The sequence below is a fragment of the Lytechinus pictus genome, chromosome 3 (assembly GCF_037042905.1).
Source record: "Lytechinus pictus isolate F3 Inbred chromosome 3, Lp3.0, whole genome shotgun sequence".
In the NCBI taxonomy this organism is placed as follows: domain Eukaryota; kingdom Metazoa; phylum Echinodermata; class Echinoidea; order Temnopleuroida; family Toxopneustidae; genus Lytechinus; species Lytechinus pictus.
Window position 1 is genome coordinate 73,508,086 of NC_087247.1, and position 24,320 is coordinate 73,532,405.

Sequence of the window (24,320 nt, forward strand, 5' to 3'; positions counted from 1 at the left end):
GACAAAAGTTTAGTTCCAGAGCCCCTATTTGTGTTTTTGGTGTGGCACAGAGATACATGTAACATTTTATAATTCAATTACCCCCCCCCTCCGGGGGGGGGGGGGGGGAGGGTAAGCGCATCAAGTTTTGAACTGTGCTGAAGATAGTGGTTTTGGTTTGGTTGGGGTTTTTAAGGCCAATTTCTTAGAAGACAGCATGATTGTCAAACTTACATCACATTGAAAAATTAATCTTTTTCTTTGAAAAGCTTTAGGGCGATTCCATACGTGTCGTACGGGACATTTTGACAACAATTTCTAGTTTCCTAGCCGAATGCTTGAGCAATAAAATATTCTTTTTTGTCAATGATAAAGCTTTCATCATCATCATCCGTTAAAGTACAGTCCACCAGGTTGGTGTATCATCGTACTTGTAGAATTGTGCAGGAGTATGTACAGTGCTGTGGAAGATCTATTCTATGTGCGGTTAAAAAGAATCAGCGCAGTCTTAGCGCAATTGGATTTTCTGCACCTCAGCCTTGAAGCTGGCTACTGAAGTGCAGTTAACTGTAATGGCAGGGAGAATATTCCACAGTCTAATGGCATCAGGAATAAAAGTTTTCTGATAAGTAACAGTGCAAGCATGTGGGACATGTAACCTCATCTGATGACCACAATGCGAGGTGGAAGTAGCAGCCTGGTTGAAGTACTGTACCGTTGGTACATCAACAATTGTGTTTACCAAGCAATAAACCATCACCACCTTGAACTGGGCTCTTCAAGGGTGGGCCACTGTAGCTGTCGTAGCATATTGGTGTCACTACTAGTGCGATGATGGTCTCCCATGGTGAATCTAGCATATTGTCGCTGCACCATCTCCAGCTTCCGGGTGTTGTCCGGAAGCTGGAGATGGTGCAGCGACGATATGCTTTAGTGGGTAGTCATGTGAAAAACTAATAACCAACACACAAAAATTGATTATTGGTAAATTATAGGTGAAAATGTTGTGTGTCGTATGGGACGCAGAAATGTCCCGTATGACACGCAACATTTAAAGCTCTAATTCACCTATGGACAACATATTGTTTTTGGTTGTCAGTTTTTTATATGTCTACCAAGTAGTATTTAATATTACCACAGAGCAAATTAAAGTTCTTTGTTCGTTTGGACAGCATGTTGAAAAATGTTGTGAAAATGGTGCCGGGTAAAAATGGCAGAGGTAATAATGGCAGAGGTAAAAATGGCAGAGTTAAAAATGGCAGAGGTAAAAATGGCAGAGGTAATAATGGCAGAGGTAAAAATGGCAGAGTTAAAAATGGCAGAGGTAAAAATGGCAGAGGTAATAATGGCAGAGGTAAAAATGGCAGAGTTAAAAATGGCAGAGGTAAAAATGGCAGAGGTAATAATGGCAGAGGTAAAAATGGCAGAGGTAAAAATGGCAGAGGTAAAAATGGCAGAGGTAATAATGGCAGTGGTAAATATGGCAGAGGTAAAAATGGCAGAGGTAATAATAGCAGAGGTAAAAATGGCAGAGGCATAAATGACAGAGGTAAAGATCATGACATGCTACATCAACAAGGAAGACAGAGCCTTTTCGATTAATATCAGTCATAATTATTGAACTTGAATGGACTCCTCTCGACGAAATGAGTATTATGAACTGATTAGATATTATATGGATTTCTTGTCATCATTTTAGGTCTATACTTTACCGTTGATATGAGTAAACTCAAAGATTTTCATGCCAAAATGATTTTAATTAGTGATTGATGAAAGGATTTATCTTGGCCAGTTCGTATAGTAGAACAGCACTTCATCCCATACATATACCCAACAACACCAATGTGCGCTACCATTAACACACTGAAATAGACAAGTTCGGGATTTCTTTGAACCACTTGCATAACTTGGATAACAGAAAAATAACAAAACCCTCTGTAATAAAAGAATTTTTATATTTCAACATCATAATGGATCCGAATAGATATTGATATGATACTCATGTAGTTTAATGTAAATGATATAATAATAGCAACTAGTGTTCAGTTTTTCAGAGCATTACCTCATTGCACCTAGTCCAAGTGGATGTCAGGTTCCTAAACTAGTTCCTATGGTAACGGTTACCGCATGAATTTTGAAATGTGTAGCGAATCGGGGATTTAAAGGGATGGTCCGGGCTGAAAATATTCATATCTTAATACATAGAGTAGAATTCACTGAACAAAATGCCTAAAATTTCATGAAAATCGGATAACAAATAATAAAGTTATTGAAGATTAAAGTTTAGCAATATTTTCTGAAAACAGTCGTCATGAATATTCATTAGGTGGACTGATGATGTCACATCTCCACTTTCCATTTTCTTATGTTATTACATAAAATCATATTTTTTTCAACATTTTATACTTGTGTGAATAATATGTCTCCCTTATAATGAAATAAGTTGCAGCAATAAATATCTAATGCTCTAAATCAGTTGTCAATCCAATTTTTCTAGTTCTTGGAGGAAAAAATGTGAATAAACCTAATTTCATATAATGAAATATAAAAGAACAAGTGGGGATGTGACATCAGCCCACCTAATTAATATTCATGACAACTGTTTTCACAAAATATTGCTTAATTTTAAAATTCAATAACGTTGTTATTTGTTATCCGATTTTGATGAAATTTTTGTTATTTTGCTCAGTGAATTCTACTCTATTTATTAAACTATAAATACTTTCAGCCCGGACCATCCCTTTAAAGTTATAGGTGTTTCTTAGGTACCATTCTATCGACCTATTATTAAGTGGAAATTCACCCTTACAAATTGTTTACTGTAAAATTAGCAGAAAAATATATTGGTGGTTTGCGGAAAGTCCATCAAAGATTAAGAGAGTTATTAGAAGTTTGAGTTTTTGATCTGTGACGTCATATACCAGCAGCTGCCCCGTATTTTATGCACCAAAATGTATACTTTTCAATTTTTTAATCAGTTGTTCATGAATGCCAAAAAAAATCTTTCAGGAGCGGATGTGAAATGATTTGTATGTTGATATACTTAAGGTACAATAAAAACCATTTCCTTTTTTTTTTTTAAATGACATTTCATTTATATTTTTTATTACACCATATGTGGGAAAAACTGCTCGGAAATGACGTCACAGTTAAAATGTAAAATTCTAATAGCTTTTTAAATCTTTGATGGATTCCCTAAAACCCCCACCAATATCATTTTAATTATTTTCTGCTATTTCTACTATAAACTTTATGTCAGTGTGAATTTCCCCTGTAATGAATAAAGTATAATAGGCCTACTTGGGATCCAAAGTGTGCTTCAAATTTGAATATTAGAAGAGCGATTTGACATGAGAAGGTCGTGCATGTAAGTCCAAGAAAAAACAAGAAATTCCAGCTCAAGTGTTATAAATTTGGTTCAGAAGATCTACAATATCATTTAAAAATGTTACCCTTTCCATTAGTCAAACATTATATTCCAATTTTCTTCTCAGAACCTTTCTTATTTAATCTACTGTATGCATGGAGGGGATTTTGGATTTTTGGCATGGGGGTTTACCACTGTTATTTTTACCTCTGCCATTATTACCTCTGCCATTATTACCGCCGTCATTTATACCTCTGCCATTTTTACCTTTGCCATTTTTACCTCTGCCATTTTTACCTTTGCCATTTTTACCTCTGCCATTTTTACCTTTGCCATTTTTACCTCTGCCATTTTTACCTTTGCCATTTTTACCTCTGCCATGTTTACCTCTGCCATTTTTACCTTTGCCATTTTTACCTTTGCCATTTTTACCTCTGCCATTTTTACACCGAGCCGTGAAAATTGCTGATTTTTCTAGCATGGAATCCATACGGGAGCCATAAAGCTGAGCCTACCTGTAGACTTGGAAACAGGCGAGTTCCAGGGATTTCCCAGCCAAGCTGGTATAGATTGGAGACACCTCATCCCTATCTAACTCATTGTACAATTTTCCAGCCTCGTGTAACTGGACTGAAATCGTTCTCTTGCCATGGAAGATAAAGATTAATATTTCACAATGTTATGGTATTGATATTATTTTGGAGTAAAAGATTTAAGCATTCGATGTTGGCGTTTTATTGAATCAATGAAAGTAATGCCAAACTTAAATTGTATTGTAATGGCATTTCATCAGTCAAATGTCAGATCTGTAGTGACAATTTCTGAGTTTATTTTTAGGATATCAAAGAAGCCTGAAATACTTTTATGTGATACTGTGTAAAAAAAAAAAAGAATCAAATGCAATTTGGATATTTTTAGTTGGACGCAAAGAAATTTCCACCTGTTATTATTAAAGACAGTATTTCCGGAACAGCAGGTGAATTTCAAAAGAAAGCATTCCCAATACGTGTTGAACCCTAAGAGACACGGACTTAGTAATAATATGTAAATAATGTTTTTCTTGGTTACGAAAAATGACCAATTAGATCTCGCCCTGTAAGGGCGGTTTCGTGCGTTCTTAATTAACGATACGGGGACTCTTACAAAAAACCCGGTTGCTGATACTTCAGCAGAGTCGTCGGTGTTTAATTTTGGTTACATCTTTTTCTATGGGGATTTGAACCAATATCTCCCCGAGATCGTCGGCTTAGCTTCCCAACAGCGTATACCTCACTGATGCTGTCTGGGCTCTTCATTTTGTAAAGGAGAAATGGACTCCTGTTTTAGCTGACCTTTTACTTCTTTTTCCTGATATTTATCGGGTATGTACTTTTAATATTTATAACAACATTTATAGTAAAAATAGAAAAGAAATATTTGATATAACTAATTTCTTGACAAAGTATTTGTACTGAAGAAATTATGCTGAGTACGTTTGTAGACAACTTTATTTTTGTATAAAGTGTCATCCACATGAAATGTCGAATATTATAAGCAAAAAAATAGATCTTTGAAATTATTTACCTTGATTTATATGTCATTGCAGACAGCTTAGTATTTAAGCGATCTTCAGTTGTCGGTATTATGGAGGGTTTTCCGATGTATGCTATACTTGATAGTGAACATTGTTATTTGACCTTGACATTATGAAAGTCATTCTCGTCGAATTAAAGGCATATAGCCTGGTTTTACATGATGTACTTGTATTTTTTGTTTTAAAATGCTGCTAAATAGACAATTCTCATTGTCATTATTATGAGATGATAAATTATATCTTTACACGTTTTGAGGTCGTTTATCTGTGTTTGACGACGATAAGTGTATTAGGACACTGTTTGTTTTATTTTGATAATTGTCAGGTTCCACTGAGACCCTCACCATAGACGAGTTTTTGTCCTGCATGATATCGATGATTCATCTAGACCGGTTTTCCACTCTCCGTTGTATACGGCAAGCCTAGCTACGTATTTCATCGTTCCAAGTTCAGGTCGAACAACTCAATTCGCAAAGTAGATCGAACTGTCAACTTTTCAACGCTTTGGCCTATTTTGGAGTTTATATCCTATTTTATTACATAATCAATTGCTCTGTTATAATTCCTTTGAATATTCGACATAACTTTATTTACTGTTTCAAATTATTGGATATATCATACAGGCATTTCTTTGAGTTGTAAACACTTTGTAAATTTGTCAAAGAAAGCATTCGAATTATTTTAATTATAAATCGAAGTCATCGAACTGTAATTATTTTGTCAAGTGCTTATTTTTCTTGAATGATCACGTTTAGCTAAAAAGTTGGGGTGTTTGAGTCGCCGTGCTTGTTGTTGCTTGTTTAGTTTTTTTCCCCTATTTTTTCCTAGTCTGATTGATTGGTGTGTTTGATTTATCTTTGTTTTTAAAGAGAAACATAACATTTTCTCCACCAAATTCATAAATACTCAGATCCGTCCCAACAGATCCATTGGCAGAGAGGATTTATGGATAATGTCAATGTTTTTTGTGATAAGTAGACAATGACAATGTCTGATAATGGATACTTCCATGGTCTGATAAAATTGTCAATAAGCACTCTGTGTGACAGTTGAGATGATGAAAACTGGTTTATCATACTGATTTTGGCAAATTGATAATGACTTGGATGACTCATATTGCATGCATGGAAGAAGATTAGGTGCTCTCTGTATTTTTAGGAGGCATTTTGCTTTTTCATTAAATGCACAATGCTTAGCATTCCATCAGTCAAATGTCAGAACCATTGGCAGAGAGGGCCTGATATGATTGTTTCCACTTCACTTTGCACCTGAAACTGAAAGGCTTCAGGCTCTGTTCGTCGGAGTTCCTCTGGACTATGTCTTGTTCCGCTGACTGAAGATTTATTTGTCACTCTGTACAGGGAGCCTCTGCCCCCACATTATTAATTAGTAATTTCTTATTAAGATCTAATATTACGAAGATATATTTATGAGAATTTTATCAATATCTTACCCTGAATTCTCTACTTTGGTATTCCAATGCTTCAGAGATGAGAATAATTCCTGTAATATCATGTACTCATTGCATAGTTTTTATCCATATTAATAAGACAATATAGAGGGTTTTTTTTAAACCTCTGAGGCTCTTTACATTACTTAAATAAAACACGAACATTTATAATGATTTTAAGTTTGGCTGCAAATTCAATATTATTTTATATGAAAAATTATGTGATTTTTTAGAGGGATTACTATTCCATTTTTAATGACTTTTTTGTACCATCAAAGTTTATAATTGGATAATAATAATAAACAGTTCTTGTATAGCGCATATCACGATTATGAATAATGTCTCTATGCGCTTCCAAAGGACTTGGATAATCAAACTGGGAAACTTTCTAGAATCTATTAAACCTTTTTAATAACATTTGATTACATATATCATTCATATTGAAAAAAATTCCAAAGAAAATTAGAGAATTGTACTTTTTTGATAAATATTAATTAATTTTTTTTGGGGGGGTGTAGTCTTTACTTTGGAAAATATTTTGCATATATTATAATTGAACTTTTCCTATTTTTTCCCCCTTTTTTTAAAGGTTTTGTATTCAGATGCAATCATGTGAAGCATGCTACAGTGCTGTTTTGGGGTCTAACTTCAACAGGTTCATGATACAAACCAATATTACAAGAAAGAATACAGGATGGGTAAATCTCGGCCTAAACTCCAACGTAGTTTCAGTACCATCAAGCGTCAGTTCACCTTTAGGAAGTCTATCAGGCCTTTTATCAGTTCTACCTTCTTAGACTTCCAAGATGAGCGTGGCCACCTTCAGCGTTATGTCTTTCCTCAGCTCAACTCTGTCTGCCATTCCAGAGGTACTTTCTTTGCTCCTGCAGATCTTCGTTGGGGCATCAATAACGAACAGTCAAGCTCAGGAAATGTCATCTCTCTGTGCCTCGAGTACATCAATCGCTGCAGTCCTTTCTTCATCTGTCTCCTTGGTGAGCGTTATGGAACCCATCGGCCAAATGATGCACCTCTGCTTCCATCATCACTGGAGAAACTACCTCGGAACATGTCATGGTTGGATAGGAATTATTTGATAGCTGCCAGCAAGGGACATGAATGGATCATGCAGGAGGCATATCAATATTGCAGTGTAACGGAGCTAGAGATCATCCAAGCAGCCATTTTGAATGACAGTAAATACTGCAGGTTCTATGTTAGAGATGTCAGACATGTAGAGGACAAGTTTCTAGAGTTACCAGAAAAGGAAAGGGAGGAAAAATTGAAGGTTAGTATACCAGCATGTCTTCAAGCCAACTTCCATAAAACATGAATTAACAAAACAATACATATTGATAAATAGTTATCCAGTCAAATATTTGTTTTGCTCATTATGCCCTCTTGTACCACCCACCTAGATCCCAAGTTTCAATTTATCATTAGAGAGAATGTATTTTTTAATAATTTTCACATTGTTTGATTACAAAGTGCTTCTTGTGTTTAAAATGCATAATGTTCAATCAGCAGATTTTGTAATATATCAGGTACTGTAAAGTTTGTGCAACTTACATGCAGAATAAATGTGAAAGAAGAAAGTTAGGCCATTTAGATTTTGCTTCTGTTCATTCAGTGATATTGCACATCGTACTTTTTACAGGGGCAGAAAAATGAGTTTATACAAGCTTTCTTCGGCAAAAATAAAGCTGTTCATTGTTCCAAGGAATCTAGAAAGACTTTGAATATACCTGATAGTAGACTTTAAACCTGGATGTTTAATCTTTTGAAAATTTGTTTGAGGTACATGTATAGACACTTTTTGGCTTGTGCATGAGTGGTTAAAAGTTTACTGATTTTACTTGATGCTCTAGAGATTATTGTACTGTTTGCTATTTCATCTGGAACACGGCCAATGATTAAAAAAACCCAGAAAAATATGAAATGGATTTTGAAATTTGATATGTAATCACAATTACAAATTCAGAGCATTATGCTAGATAGATTTATAGGCTAAATGTAGCTTTTTGTGACATTCAAAATCGGGGGGGGGGGGGGTGTAGAAGGTGAAGATCATGTGATTCACTTCCTATTTGCCAAGTGTAGCATTTGTTTCTATCTGTGTTGCAATATTTGCATATAGTTCCCCTGTTGGGTGTTGGGTACCTCCCTGAAATATAATACATGCACAGGAACATTCTACATGTAGGGGAGACTGGGGTTAGTTGGAACATTTTTGACAAAAATGGCTGTAAAATCCAAATAGATTTTATTCGAGAAACAATCAATATATCAGCTTGAAGCATATATCTAAGGGCTTCAAATGTACCCATAAAATGTTTAACTCTAGGTGGTTTCAAACCGCCTCGATCACAAGAATCCCCGTTAAATTACGAGAACTTTTTTAGGCTGAAAAATACCCATTAATTATTCCTGCATTCACACCGCCCTGAAACATACCCTTCGGGATAAGTTCCTGAAGTTACGAGCATGCGCAGTATGGTCTGATAAGCAGCAAGGCGCGGAATTCAAAATCACTAGCCCAGCAGCAACCCATGCACGGCGCCGCACCCAACGACACGCTGGGCTAAAAGTTCCCGTAATTTGCTTTCAGACCGCCAAAATACCCACGACCTTGGAAAAATCCCCGCGAAAGTTCCCGTAATTTCGCCAAGTACCTACTATTTATCAGGTATTTTCTTTCGGGGATATTACGCGTAGTTTGCTTTCACACCGCCAAAATACCTGGTATTTTCTGATCGGGGTAAATTTCCCGATCAGAGAATACCTGGAACTGGCGAACTTCGAGGCGGTCTGAAACCACCTTCTATTATGGTTACTGAAAAAATCCACCTTGAACAAGACCATCGCAAACGTTCCAACTTACCCCAGTATGGAGTAAGTTGGAACATGGTATGGGGTAAGTTGGAACACTGCATGGTCAATTAAGAATTATACTAAAACTACTTAAAACTGTTAAATTACATGGTTTTAGCCTATTTGCTTTATTTTTTGCAAGTTCAAAATATTTAAAGCGTGGATTTGTTGAACTTTATGTTTTCTATTATACAGCCACTCACGCAAGTAGACTGTGTAGTAGAATTCCGCATATTTAGGTGCGTTTGATTTTACATGCAATTAAGTGTACTATCAGCAAATTCATGTACTTCTGCATCAAAATTACAAGACAAAAATTAATTGTTTATATTTTTTTCATTAATTAATTATGCAAATAAGCATATGAAATTTGCCTTCATTTTTTTAAAAATGTTTTTGCCTTTAACTCTATTTAAAAGCTAGTAGAATGCTAATTTTTGGTGAGAGTATCAATTTCAAATTTTTAACAAATATCCACCAAAAATTGCAGAAAATATAATTTCTTATGTATTTTTTGTTTTTTTCAAGTATTTCTTTATTTTTTCGAATCTTTGTTTTTTCCGATGAACTTTGTTGGGACTCTTTTGCGATCATAAATAGCATAAAACAAATCTATTTGAACCACAAAAGAATCATACAATTATGACTTTTGGTTGAAAAAACAATTTGCATTGACCTTGTACATGGAATCACGTTTTTGAGCAATTTTGGGTCCAACATGCACGTACAAAATGTTGTGTAATTTCGAAACCGCACACACAGGCATCGCAAATTTGGTCTCAAATGATGTGCAAGACTTGAAAGTAAAAAGTCAGTGATCAGTGAAGTCAACAAAATTCGCACGACGGAGTAGTGACGAAATTTCTTGAGGGGGGGCTCAAATTGACCCCCCCCCCCCCCCCTTTGATAAGAGCTACATGTAATATTGCATTAGGGGCCTACAATAGGCCTTAAATGCACACTCAGACCTAACTGATAAACAAAACAATCATGGTATACAATACATGTTCAAAAGAGTGTGAATACTTTATATATATTTTTTTCATATCCAATGTTTTTATTCATAATTATGTTTGGAGTAAGTTGGAACATGTTCCAACTAGAACCTTCAAGTTTGTTCCAACTAACCCCGGAGGCCCATTTGACGTTTATAAGCTTACAGCACAAAAAAGGGACTTCACCATGGCATATTAATAACCTTATTTTGTAGCTTGGTACAAGTGTCTATTATACCCCCAAACTGGCCAACTTGATCTATAAACTTCTCTGAGATAATAAAACATTTCTGAAAGAGAAAAAAATTACTCAGAAGGTCAAAAAACAAAAATTCCTTTCTAACTTCACCAGGCTTGTTGCACATGTGTTGTCTGTAATATGGTGGATGGCTGTTGATAATGACAATAAATAGAGGGCAGTATTGCAGAAATTTATTTAAAGACGTTAAAGAAAATTACAATGTTTCAACTTACCCCGCGTTCCAACTAACCCCGGTCTCCCCTACATGTACATGAAAATATGCTAATAACTAAGAAATTCGGCAAACTACCAGTAATAACAAGTTCTTGGGTGTCTCAGTAGATGAGAATCTACAATGTATGTATTAAAGTTGGATTGTACACATTAATGATTTGTTCCAAAATTTCTTAATATATTGGTGCAATGAATTAATGATCTTGCCACATATCATTAACTCTTGTATTGTATGGGGACACTGCCAATTTCCTATTAGATCGTGTATAAAATCTACAAAAACATGCCATCCGTATCATTAACATTTCGTTCCAACAAAGGATAGGCAGTTATTTAAGAAAATAAATTTGTATAATGTGAAAGTGGCTTCTGGTCCTTGTGTCATAAACAGGGGCCACAGAAACGGGGGATGGGCTGCGTGTACAAAAACATAAAAATTAGCATCTGATTATGATTTTTTGCATGGTTAACATGAAACATGAAAATAACTAATAAGCCTTGATTGAAACTCGAAGTACAGATGTTTATTACAAGAACATGAATATGTAGCAACCATGTACTTCATACAATTCAGTGATCTCAAGGATCCTTAGATCTTTAAAAAGATTAGCAGTGTGAAAATGCAATTCATGTTCTCATGATAAAAAAAATCTTGACTTCGAATTTCAATGAATCTTTATTGTCTTGCTCACCAGAGGTGTAGGTGAGACTTAGGGATCCAAATGTTGTCCATCCGTCCGTCACAAATATTATGACACATAACTCCACAATTGTAAGTCACTTTTCAATCAAACTTGGATGGTAGATGTACTTAAGTTAGGGGACCTGCATGTTTTGCTGCAGTCGGAGGTCACATGGTAAGGTCAAAGGTCATTTTCAGGTCAACGTAAAAGTTTACAATTCAAGACTCTTATGACACCTAACTCCGCAACCGTAAGTCACTTTTCACCAAAACTTGGATGGTAGATATACTTAGGGGACCTGCATGTTATGCTGCAGTTGGAGGTCACATGGTATTAAGGTCTTTTTCAGGTCAATGTTAAAGTTTACATGCAAGACTCTTATGACACCTAACTCCGCAACCGCAAGTCACTTTTCACCCAAACTTGGATTGTAGATGTAGTTAGGAGACATGCATGCCATGCTGCAGTTGGAGGTCACATGGTAAGGTCGAAGGTCATTTTCAGGTCAACATTAAAGTTTATGTGCAAGACTCTCCTATGACACATATCTCCCCAACCGTAAGTCACTTTTCACCCAAACTTGGGTTGTAGATCACTGAGGAGACCTGCATGTCATGGTGCAATCAGAGGTCACATGGTAAGGTCAAAGGTCATTTTGAGTTCAACATTAAAGTTTATGTGTAAGACAAATGTTATTCCATCCCAGTCATTTGATACAATTCTATTGCGTGCCCTCGCAAATCACAATATTTGTGGTTATTTTCATAAGTGGGTGAGACACAAATCGCTTATATGCCTTGTGCTTACTAGTTATTTCCATGTTTATGATACAAGAACCAGAAACCACTTACACTTGCCGAATGTTATACAAATAAATTTCCTCATACAACTCCCTATCCTTTGTTGGAACGAAATGTTGGAATGACATATCCAAAAATATGCCCTATAAATAATATAATTTAGCTTTATTATTTTATCATTCCAGTAATAGAATTATGATTGACACTGAATAACTGATATCAGTCACTCAGAGTCAAATAATCATTGCAAAACTGAAATGAATTGGAGGTCCCACATTTTACCTTTGATATGAAAATGATGCAGATTACATGAAATTGAGCTTTTTAGAAAATCGCCAAAGTATCCAGTCTTCCCCCTTGTATTTGCCAGTTCCTATAATTCAGATCAAAGGAGCATTTGAAATCCTTTTATCTGATTGGCTGAGAATAACATTGTCATTGAAAATATCTAATGAAAAACTTTTCATGAAATGTTCCCTTTAATGTACATTAAAAGAATGTACACTATATGGATATCAGGAAAGTGGTAAAGTATATAGACCATTTCTCTCTCATGTATGTTCAGCTCTATAATGCATCATATAATTGTCCCCTCCTTGCTCTTTCCTTCCACAGATGTATATGGCCGAGGATGAGGAAACAGAAATTAAAGTAACCACTTTGAAACAGAAATTAATCAACAGGGGTATGAAGATCCAATTTTTTCGTACTCCTGAAGAGCTTGGTCAGAAAGTACTGGATGATTGGATGGAAATCATTAATGAACTCTACCCACCTCTTGATGAATTACTGGGTGATGTTGGTAAGGTTGGAATAGTGGCTGAGAACTTCTTTTTTTTACGCATGAATTTTAAAGTGATGTTTTATGTTTTCAAATTAAATGGATACATGTATGGGGCATAAAGTACTCCTTGATAAGTTTAGTAATTGGAAATTGAATTGTTGTGAATTTTAGGATTCCATTTTGAGATAATTAGTTCAGATGTAAAAAGTTGGTTGTAAAATGTAGATCTCTCTTATTAGAGCAATCATAATGAACATCTTGTATGAAACAGAATTAGAATCATTGTACTATACATGTATATCTCTCTTGTAGAGTTAGAATAAGGGTGCAAAATAGCATGGCAAACATCAATGACAGGGACTTGATGTCACCCATTTCAATTAAATTATGAAAATAAAGAAAGTCGGTCCTTATTCATGGTTGTTAATCTGTTAAAGATGGCGAGCAGTTCCGAGAGTGGGCAGCCCATGAGGCATATGCAGAAACCCGTCGTCGAGTGTTTGTACTGACCCCTGAGATACAGAAGCTTTTCACCAAAATGACTGATCACTGTGAGGAATGGATGGACCCTACTACAACAGCTGAAAAGGTTGATGAATGGGTCATAGTCAAAGGAAAGAAGAAGAAAATGTAAGTTGATAAAACTGCAGCAAAGCTGTACTACTACTAGTTTTCAACATTCAGATTCTAACCCATCCCATGTTTATTACACAATTCAGCTGAACATGAGCTAATATAGAATGCTGTCAAAGGCCTACAATAATTTTACATAAAAATTGTGTTTGATATTTTTGGAACGACAAGTCATGAATGAATGTCTCAGAATTGAATAAAGGCAGGGTGTCACAAACCCGCTTGCCCGGGGTAATTGAAAATGACGTGCAGGCAAGCATTTCTCAAAGTCAATTGCCCGATCAGGCAAGTGGTTGTTTTTAAAATAAAACAAATAAAATTACAGTAAATTTAAATAACTTTTTAGATAAATCACAATTATCGGCTTATTATCTCTCATACGATGTCAAACCAGTCAAAGAACAGTGGAAACATGTAAAATCAGCGCCAATTTACCAATAATTTATCGCCAGGTAACTCGTTCGAAGAACCCTATGGGGGCTGCCATCTTACGTTCTAAAATACACCGTGTGCATGCGCTACTATCTCGCGCAATTTGCCAATGATTATTTTGCCCTGTGTGGACATGTTCCGTACATCGACACTGCAGTACATGAGCTAGCCAGCTGATTCTCGAGCTCGCTGCAAACTTTGTGACTCTGCCTCAAGATTCATGATTGTTCCCAACCGAGTATCGGCGATTTTGTTGTCGCGATCGGCAATGACTTAGTTTTATAGCTCTAAAGGTAGTGTGAGTGAAGCTACTAGTGAAACTGAGTAAAACTTAGCAGATCCATGTCTATGATGGCAATAAGAACTGATGTCATGACTTTACTGAAAATAGACTTATATGTGTGTTCTGTACTTCATGATTCTCATTTGTAGTTATTTCTCTTGACCTTTAGAATTAAGTTTAGACATTTTAGTACCATCATAAAAAATAATTATGAAAAAAAATTGGGCAAGCAGTTTTTTCTCTCGGGCTACCAAATTTCTTCATCACTTTCCTTGTCAGGCGAGGCAAGTGATGAAAAAAAAATTTGTAGAGGCCTGATTAAAGGTGTTTTTTCAAAGGAAAGGGAAATATTTATTGACACAATTAAACCATGAATGAAGTGGTGAAAGATGTTTCTTAGACAGTTTAGTTTTATTTTCACTGTGTGCTGTATGACTTGATACACAGAGAAGACACACCAGCATCCAAGTCTATTGTAACCTTAATAGGAGAGAGAGGGTGTGGGAAGACATCATTGGTTGCCAATTGGGTCAAGCAATTCCAAGGATCACATCCAGATATCAAGGTCTTGGCCCACTATGTTGGTTCTAGCGCCCTCAGTACTGACATCTGCAGCTTTCTCCGAAGAGTGACCTTTGAACTTAGAGGAGAGTTTGGAGGTATGTATTGATTTTTTCTTTATGTTAGATCAGGGAAGTGTTATAGAAGGAAATGAAACTCGAAAAGTTCCCTTTGTAGCATGCGCGGAGCCGTTGTTCTCCATAAATGGCTTAATCCCACTCTATCAGGCAAGCTCGTAAAATGATCCCCTCCGGTCGGTCGTAAAGTCCGCTCACGGTCGCGACAGCTGGCGGAAGTACAGGACTCGCGCAGTGCAATATGGGATAGGCTTATTTGCTAAGATGGACGCCGAACATAAACACAGTGACATTGACGATATTCTCGACAGGAATTGTTGTTAGAGCCCTCCGTTTGGGAAGTCAGCGACTTGGAATCTTCTGTTTGCACATGTGAAAGGTTTTAATAGCATTAACATAAATAAATTTCACATTTATTAAATTTGTATTCTTCGAAACACAATTCCTGGTTTCAAGATAAATAATTGAATTCAAATATCTTTAAAACTTAGTCTCCTGCATTGTCATTGCAACGAGACTTCGGGGACTGTATACACGTAAGCCTACGCTATCCCGGTAGCTGTGCAGCCTGAGCCGCACGCAAAATAGTTCCCATCGAAACTGAACTTAAAATGAAACTTCCCAAAGCCCACCAAACACAGCATTTAATGATTTAATAATGGAACATAAACTGAAATAAATCAATCATGGTCATTTCCATGCAATCCTATACCATTATTCAGCTGCACGAAAGTTGCTTTCAATGCACGCGTGGCGCTCGAATCGAGTCGATCGATGGCCAAACTGGAGATTTTGGTGAAAATCAACCAACTTTGAAGTACCATAACTTTTAGGGACGCGAGAACACGCCAATGAGACAACTACCATCAGAAAGATTTTTTATTCCTCTTCAATTACATATAACAGAAGATTAGCCAAGATTAGCGGGTCATACAATGAAATCTATATATCATATCATATACAAAAATGTAAACAAATAGATAACAAACCTTGTTACTCCGGTATACGAAGGGTGAATTTGATGAATGAGATATCGGCTGAATCGTTAGAATACACTGGGTGCGAATGTGATAACTACGCATGTCTCCAGCAATCAACAGCGTAGTGCGCAGCCAAAACGTGTACATACAACTTTTCACTCTGAACTCAGCTATTCAGAAATCATGTAAATGACGTCATGTTATCGGCTCCGAGGTAGTGAGATCAAAAGACGAAGTCGTTTGGCTAGGAGCGAGGCAGGGAAAGCGATAAAAGTAAGCCATGGTTGCGTAATCATTGCGGCCTGCGGGGGTAATTTGGGGGCTGGTGAGAGACTAATATCAGCAGTTATCAGCAGGGTGTCCCCTCTCAATTTCACTTCGGATTTGCCTAAAGGGGGCAATAAAATCTTACTTTTCGAGTTTCATTTCCTTCTATAACACTTCCCTGGTTAGATGTTTGCAAAGATTATCTAGCCACAACTGGGGTTATATTTGTTGCGCTTTGTATTCTCTGCAAGAGTGCTAAGGTATAAAATCCAGCAATTATTTATTAATTAGGTGATCTGTCAATCGACAGATCAACTCTTAATTTCGTACAAATTTTCTTTTTTATTTATTTATTATTTTTCTTTATTTTCCGCCCTTTTCTTGTTAGCACAAAATCTCAAAATCTACATGATCAATTATCTTCAGATATGGGGACTTATCATGTGATGTGTATAAAACAAGTTCAAGGTCAAAAGGTCATCATGACGTCATCTAGACGCCATTTTGTAAAATCACGTTATCAATCATATCTTCATTATCAATTTAAAAAAATAAACAATATTTACATCACATTAACTTCAGGTCAAGGGTCAACTGTCCATGTCATCAAAGGTCACGACGTGCGTGTACGTGCGCGTCAAAATTTTAAAATGCTCAAAATCACTTTTTGACCAAAGTAGAGTACGAATCAGGTCATTTTAAGCATTTCAAAAATTTGCGCGTGCGCGCGTTCTCGCGCGTAACGGCACTATACAACATAGGATCGGCATTTTTGTCTCGCCTGCGTAGCGAAGCGAGACATAGGTATCACTATTTCCGTCGGCGTCGTCGTCAACAATTGTGTTGTACACCCAATAACTTTCTATAGCTTCGAGGTGGGATCACCAAATTCATACCAGAGGTCCATCTCTTGAACAGTCAGTAGGCAGGTCCCAAAAAAGTGGCTTCTTTCATCCAAGTGATATTCATGACTTGAGAAGTTTTGCATATTTAATGAGCTTGATGCGAACCAAAACACCTCTTTTCATTCTGTCATTGCTGCTCTAATTGTGCATCGAATTTCATGATTCTGGTATCATTGTAAAGAAGAAGAATCATTCTTTCAGGTCATGTGTTTGAATTTATTCAAAGATTTTGTAATATACGTTAAAATTGTGATCTAAAATATGCTACAAAATAATTATTTTCACCTGACAAAAAACTGCTATTTTCACACTTTATTTTTGTTTGAGCCCAAATGATTTTTATATCATGATAAAGCTGAATATGTATGCTTTAAATTGGTATAGGTTTCAAAATAAGAATCGGTTTAATCGGGTCAAGATCACACTTTTCATTGTCCAAGTACATAAAGCAGCTTGAAAACAAGAATACTGCACTCTGATTGGTCAAATGGACCACACACTGGCAAATTCCAACGGTTCCACTGCCTGGGCTCATGGGAAGGTCACACTTCCCATGTGGTAATCTCCTCAAACTACCCGCGCCTGTTGTTCTGTGAACCTTATCCAGCCAATCAGAACTCTGGATTTCATGCAAGTACAAAATTTCAGAAATCTCGTCTTGTACCTTGGTGGGAAAAGTGTGATCTTGACCCGATTAAAAGGTGCCGCATATCAAGAGTGGCATTGTGAGAAAGTACAGAAGTTCAGCTTTATGGTGATATATATATCATTGAGGCTCAAAATAAAAAGTTTTGCACAATTTGCAGAAGAAAACAGAGGAAGAAAATTCAGTTTTGAGGCACATTTTCAGGCCAGAAATTCACTTTTTCTCAAACTATTGTATACAAAATAAATGACCAATGTGAAAGAATAACATTTACTCTATCTGATGGTGCAATGATATTTCATTTAACTAGAGGTTAAAACAGGTAAATTATTAGAGAAAGAAAATCTCACGAATCACGAGATTTTGCAAGGAGGAGGATTCAGCCACGAGATGATTTGGATGAATCTGGCCTTTTTGCTCATTAGCATAGGGACCTGCGGTCTGACTGTGAAGGCACAGGTCAAGTTCGAATATGAGTCGAATGTGAATAAGGTCAAAGGTCAATGAACTTTCCATGACTGGCACTGTGCTGTGTTGTACACACAATAACTTTCTATAGCTTCGAGGTGAGATCGCCAAATTCATAACAGAGGTCCATCTCTTGAAGGTGCAGGTCAAGTTCAAATGTGAGCCGAATTTGAATAAGGTCAAAGGTCAATGAACTTTCCATGACTGGCACTGTGCTGTGCTGTACACACAATAGCTTTCTATATCTTCGAGGTAGGATTGCCAAATTCATACAAGAGGTTCATCTCTTGAAGGTGCAGGTCACGTTCGAATGTGAGTTGAATTTGATTAAGGTCAAAGGTCAATGAACTTTCCATGACTGGCACTGTGCTGTGTTGTACACACAATAACTTTCTATAGCTTCGAGGTGGGATCACCAAATTCATACGAGGGGTCCATCTCTTGAAGGCACAGGTCAAGTTCGAATATGAGTCGAATGTGAATAAGGTCAAAGAACTTTCCATGACTGGCACTGTGCTGTGTTGTACACACAATAACTTTCTATATCTTCGAGGTGGGATCACCAAATTCATACCAGAGGTCCATCTCCTGAAGGCACAGGTCAAGTTCGAATATGGGTCAAAGGTCAATGAACTTTCCATGACTGGCACTGTGCTGTGTTGTACACACAATAACTTTCTATAGCTTCGAGGTGAGATCGCCAAATTCATAACAGATGTCCATCTCTTGAAGGTGCAGGTCAAGTTCAAATGTGAGCCGAATTTGAATAAGGTCAAAGGTCAATGAACTTTCCATGACTGGCACTGTGCTGTGCTGTACACACAATAACTTTCTATATCTTCAAGGTAGGATTGCCAAATCCATACAAGAGGTCCATCTTTTGAAGGTGCAGGTCAAGTTTGAATGTGAGTTGAATTTGATTAAGGTCAAAGGTCAATGAACTTTCCATGACTGGCACTGTGCTGTGTTGTACACACAATAACTTTCTATAGCTTCGAGGTGGGATCGCCAAACTTGTAACAGAGGTCCATCTCTTGAAGGTGCAGGTCAGGTTGGTTCGAATGTGAGTTGAATTCGATTAAGGTCAAAGGTCAATGAACTATCACACTACTTTGTTCCTCTAATGACATGAACTTTATAATTTTATACTTTTTAACTCTAACATTTTACTTCAGAACTCAGTACTCTCTATACCTGAACCAGATTTTGTATTTTACTTGTTTATTCTCTAAAAACTGTTGTTATTTATTTAATGAGCTATAGTTCTTGGCACCATTTATAATATTCACACAAATTTGCCAATTGTACAATAGAAAAGCTGTCAAAGTTTCTTAAATGTTACCCTTCAGATTTGACATGCAGTCTCTTCATGACTGCAATATGCAGGCGAGACAACGCTCGGCGTTTGCCTTGTTTTAAATATCAATGCATTGATAATATAATTTTGAGTAATTTGATACCTTGATCAACCTTCCACGACAAGTAATAACGGAATTAGCCGCGCGCGCACTAACCATTGACAATATATGTGCAAAAACATGCCTATACAAAACTCATTATAGCTCTTCAGGTAGTCCGTTGACCCCCAATTTTTTTTCATATTCGAATAGAGTATGGATGGGAGATATGATTTCATGTCACATTTGACCTGAGATTTTATCATGACGTCATCAAAATGGCGTCGGACCTCAAAATTCCCATTTTGCTACATATGACGTCATCATAATTATGCAAATTTGACTCTAACTCCATAAATATTGGTCAATTTTCGCTCAGTTTCTTATATATTGTAGCCGAGGACTCACTCTATCTAATGAGTTGGCTTTTTTACATTTTAAGGAACGGATTAACCCTGAAAATGTTGATTCATAGGGTATGTCATTTTCCCTCATTTTGTGTGCAATCTCTATGGGAAACTGGATTTTACATTCCTCTATTTCGCGAGCCATATCTCCATTTCTTTTGTCAGTTTTCTCTGAGCTTGGAGTATGTTGTAGCTGAGATTGTAAGCTATCGCTAGTGTGGTCTCCATTTTCTGATCAGATGCCGGGATCATGCCCGTATTTCACTTGCAAAATTGGATTTGAGATCCTCTTGTTTTGCTTATGTGTAAGTCTATGGGAAGTGTGTAGCTCAATGGGTAAGGCATGAGCCTTGCGTCCTCAGGGTCCAGGGTTCGAGCCCAGGGGGCCGGAGTAAACATGAGAATTTTTTTTTCTTTTCAACATTTCACAAATGGTCCTTTATGACCATTACAACGTATATTAAATAAAACATTGGACAATAAAAGAGATTAAAATCCCTTTTAATGTACAATGTTCCTGTACAATATAACTTGTGTATGACCTATACTTTTTCACACAACTTTTTAATTTCCCTCTTTTTCAAGAGTATTCAACACGTTCTTTTCGTAAGAGAAGTTCAGTTTTCATCATGATGATCATATCGATCTCAATAAACATGCTGATTGTCTTCCTGATCATGAAATCAGAGACAGAATTAAAATTCTAGTTTCCTATTTCTTTTTATCTTTATTTTTACTAATTATTTCATTATTACATGTATTTACCAGTGGAACTAAGTATCAAATTAGAGTTTTGGGTATAGGTCATAACATGTATGCTTGACAGATTGCATGATGATGTTTTCAGGAAGTAGACTGTCACTGTGTCAGGGTTAATTGGTCTCTGATGCTCATTGTGTATTCAACCAAAGAAAGTTTGTTGACCTACATGTATTCTGGGTTGCTTCCTGAAATAATAATGGAGGAGAATGTTAATTATTACTGATAGTAGAGAATTTCAATAAACTTATGATTATTCAATATGTAAGGTCAACTTCACCATGTATACCGAAGTATCAATTTGATTATCAATTTAATTTGTATTAGAGTAAATTCAAACATTAAAAATTCATTAAAATTGGTATAGAATGAAAAATGTATGGCATGTAGTCTTTACATTTTTCATTGGGCTAAACATACTAACTTTGGCAGTTTGTGCCTTGTGAATTTCATTATGAAATTTGAATTATTTCAATTTTTGCTTCATAAATGTGAAATACAGTTTGAACCCTCAAGCAAGATATAAAATCATGATTGTGAAAGCTATACATATCATCACTCCTACGAAAGTGACTTAATATGAAAGGAAAGGTAAATGTGTGAAATCATTTGCTTACTCATTTGCATACAGATTGATACATGTATATCACTGTTTGGAAAACTATGCAGAAATTTGATGACTCTAACTTTACATCTAACTTTAATATAAAATAGACCTGTTTTTATTTGTAATTTTTATGCCTCTGCCCACTGGTGGTTGCCTGAGGCATTATGTTTTCTGGTCATCTGTCTGCCCATCGTTGTCACAATAACTGAGTACCATTTGACGGATCAACTTATAACTTGGTCAAAACATACAAGGATTGATAATGATCTGATGCGTTGGGGAGTCATGAGGTCAAACATCACTTTATATATATATATATATATGTTATTATATATTAGAAAAATGTCATTTTCTCAAAAAAAGTGAAGAACCATTACAGGGTTTAATTTCAAACTTGGCACATATATATATATATATATATCAGTCCTTCACGTTTATAATTTTGTGGAGCTCAATAAATCGCTCTCCTTATTTTTTTGAGGAGCTCAAATGTTTCCTCAGAATCCCTCTCCTTGAGGAAAGAGGTGAATATTCTTCATTTTTGTGGCAGTTTCCAACTAAATCAAAATAATTTCAAGGAATTATGGAAAACAGAAGACTATTTCGTGAATATAAAGATGTAAAATGTGAAATTTCAGCAACTTTTTGTGAAGGCTTTTTTTTTTTTTTAGGAGCGCGATTTTTTGTTCTCCTTATTTTTTTTAGGAGCGCCGGCGCGATCGCGCTCCTAAAAAATGAAGGTCTGATATATATATATATATATATTTGAACTGATGAGATTTTGGGGTCATGAAGTCAAAGGTCAAAGATCGAGGTTATTACATCAAATATGTCGCTCTCATGATAACCGTAGAACTGTTTGAACAATCAAATTAAAACTTGGTTCATGCATATATGAATAATGATGATCTGAATAGATTTTGGGGTCTAAAAGAGGTCACAGAGATGTGTAATATATTCTTGATTTGGCATTTGTGCTCTCATAAATTTTGACTGTGTGCAGTCGAGAGCCTTCCTTTTTTAAATACACAGTTCGATGTGAGATTTATATTTAGTAATTGAAATTTCATATACATGTAATGTAGAGTCCTGATTATTCAATTTTATAGAATAAGTATCTTGTGTTCTTTGTTAATATTATAACAAAACCCTATGATAAAGCACTTTGAGTACATAACTGCAGAGCCTATACCTAAACCAATCATTATTAACCTATGCAGTAAGTATTGTAAAATGTGTTTGATCCAGATTTATCATCAAATTCTGAGGACTGTTTTGTTGGGTTGAAATCACACTTATGATGTATTTTGCTACAATTTTTTATTTGATATTTATAGCCAAACTAATTCTCATTATCCATGAAATTCTATGTTTCTGAACCTCATGATTTTTTCCCTTGTGTTCTGTATGATGGAAGACTTGGGACCTTAGTCTAGAAAATGAATCCAGTCAGAGTCACACATGCAGTCCCCTTCCTGCTCTATAAAATCTGTAAATTTGTTCTCACTGACATTTGTGAAAGTAGGAATACTACGTTTGATACATCGTGAGACAACTGGTTATTTCTTCTACTCAATCCTTCACCACGATGAACCTCTTCCACATCATAGGAATAAGGTATCAGGGTTATATTAAAGAGCCATGATTAAAAAGACTTGTCAATACATCAATATGTTCCTTGTTTATTTTTAAATGAATTTGAGCAAAATCCCTTTGAAATTCCCATGCACATGGAGTCTGCATTCGTATTTGCTTTGATGTTTCAGGTGACAGCCCAGCTGAGAGCAATGGTGATTCTGAGGAACTATCTAACTTTCATCGGATCTGTGAAGCATTTGTTGCAGCCATTGCTATGGGTCCTTGTGCTATAGTCCTTGATGCTGTAGATGAACTAAGCAGTACTATGGGAATGGGAGTACATCAGGTAATTCAAGTTGTGATCTATGAATAACATAGTGTCTTATGATATTATGAACTGAAATTTGATGGCCTATTTACTCACCTTGAACTTTGAAGACTAATCCCTTTTATCAGATCCTAACTATATATGTATTATGGTGGGTGTTTCATAAAGCTGTTCGAAAGTTAAGAGTGACTTTAAGAATGACTAGTGACCCTTTCTTAAGTGCTTAATAATCAACTATGAACATTTAATTGTGAATGTCATTTACGACAAGAAAAGAACTATAAGGGTTCTGAATTATTTGTTCTTTTATGCACCTGAACACGGAACACTCTAAACAGTGTAACTCCTGTTTCGGCACTCTGTGTTCTCTCTACAATAGGAGGAAATCAGGAAATTATTGGTTTATTACATATACTTATTTTTGTTAAATCTTACAAAGAGACAGACTGAATGTTACTCTAGGATCTAATCAGAAGAAACTATTAACTTTTTATGTTATATTTGCAGGTCAAAGAAATGAAATGGCTGCCTGATGTTCTTCCATCTCATTGTAAGATTATCATCACCACAGTCCGTTCTGATCTCACCTACAAATCACTGATGAATAGACCAGACTGTGAGACCTTATCTGTTCCTCTCTTTGAGAGCACTGCAGATAAAGGCACAGTCATTGAACGCCATCTTGCAATGCATTGTAAGTGCTTGGATGCCAGTCACCTCAAGAAAATTGTCAACTGCAAGCTTAGCTCAAGACCTCTCTTTCTCACAGTACTGGCAAATGAGTTGAGGGTATGTGGGACCTTCGACAATCTGCCAGATCTACTGAAGCGATATGTCAAAGCGCCCTCTTTTAGGGATTTGTGGAAGTCTATCATATCTCGATGGACCAAGGAATATGGATGGAGTACTGAGGGGAGACTTTCAGCTTCCATGTCAAATTTTGGACAAATTGATCGTAAGAACAATTTTATGTATTTTCTCAACAAAGAATCGTTTATGTGATATCTAATGAATG

General features: G+C 36.1%; 1 protein-coding gene across 1 annotated transcript in view; it reads left to right on the forward strand.

The window, feature by feature from the left end:
* The first annotated feature begins 6,957 nt into the window (after positions 1-6,957).
* Positions 6,958-24,320, forward strand: part of LOC129256719 (uncharacterized) — a 42,966-nt gene continuing 25,603 nt past the window's right edge. Inside the window, exons 1-6 of the mRNA XM_054894884.2 lie at positions 6,958-7,657; positions 12,809-12,995; positions 13,415-13,607; positions 14,773-14,984; positions 23,166-23,323; positions 23,813-24,260. Of these exons, the coding sequence (XP_054750859.2) occupies positions 7,064-7,657; positions 12,809-12,995; positions 13,415-13,607; positions 14,773-14,984; positions 23,166-23,323; positions 23,813-24,260 (1,792 nt within the window). The 5' untranslated portion in view covers positions 6,958-7,063. The remainder of the gene's footprint in view (positions 7,658-12,808; positions 12,996-13,414; positions 13,608-14,772; positions 14,985-23,165; positions 23,324-23,812; positions 24,261-24,320) is intronic.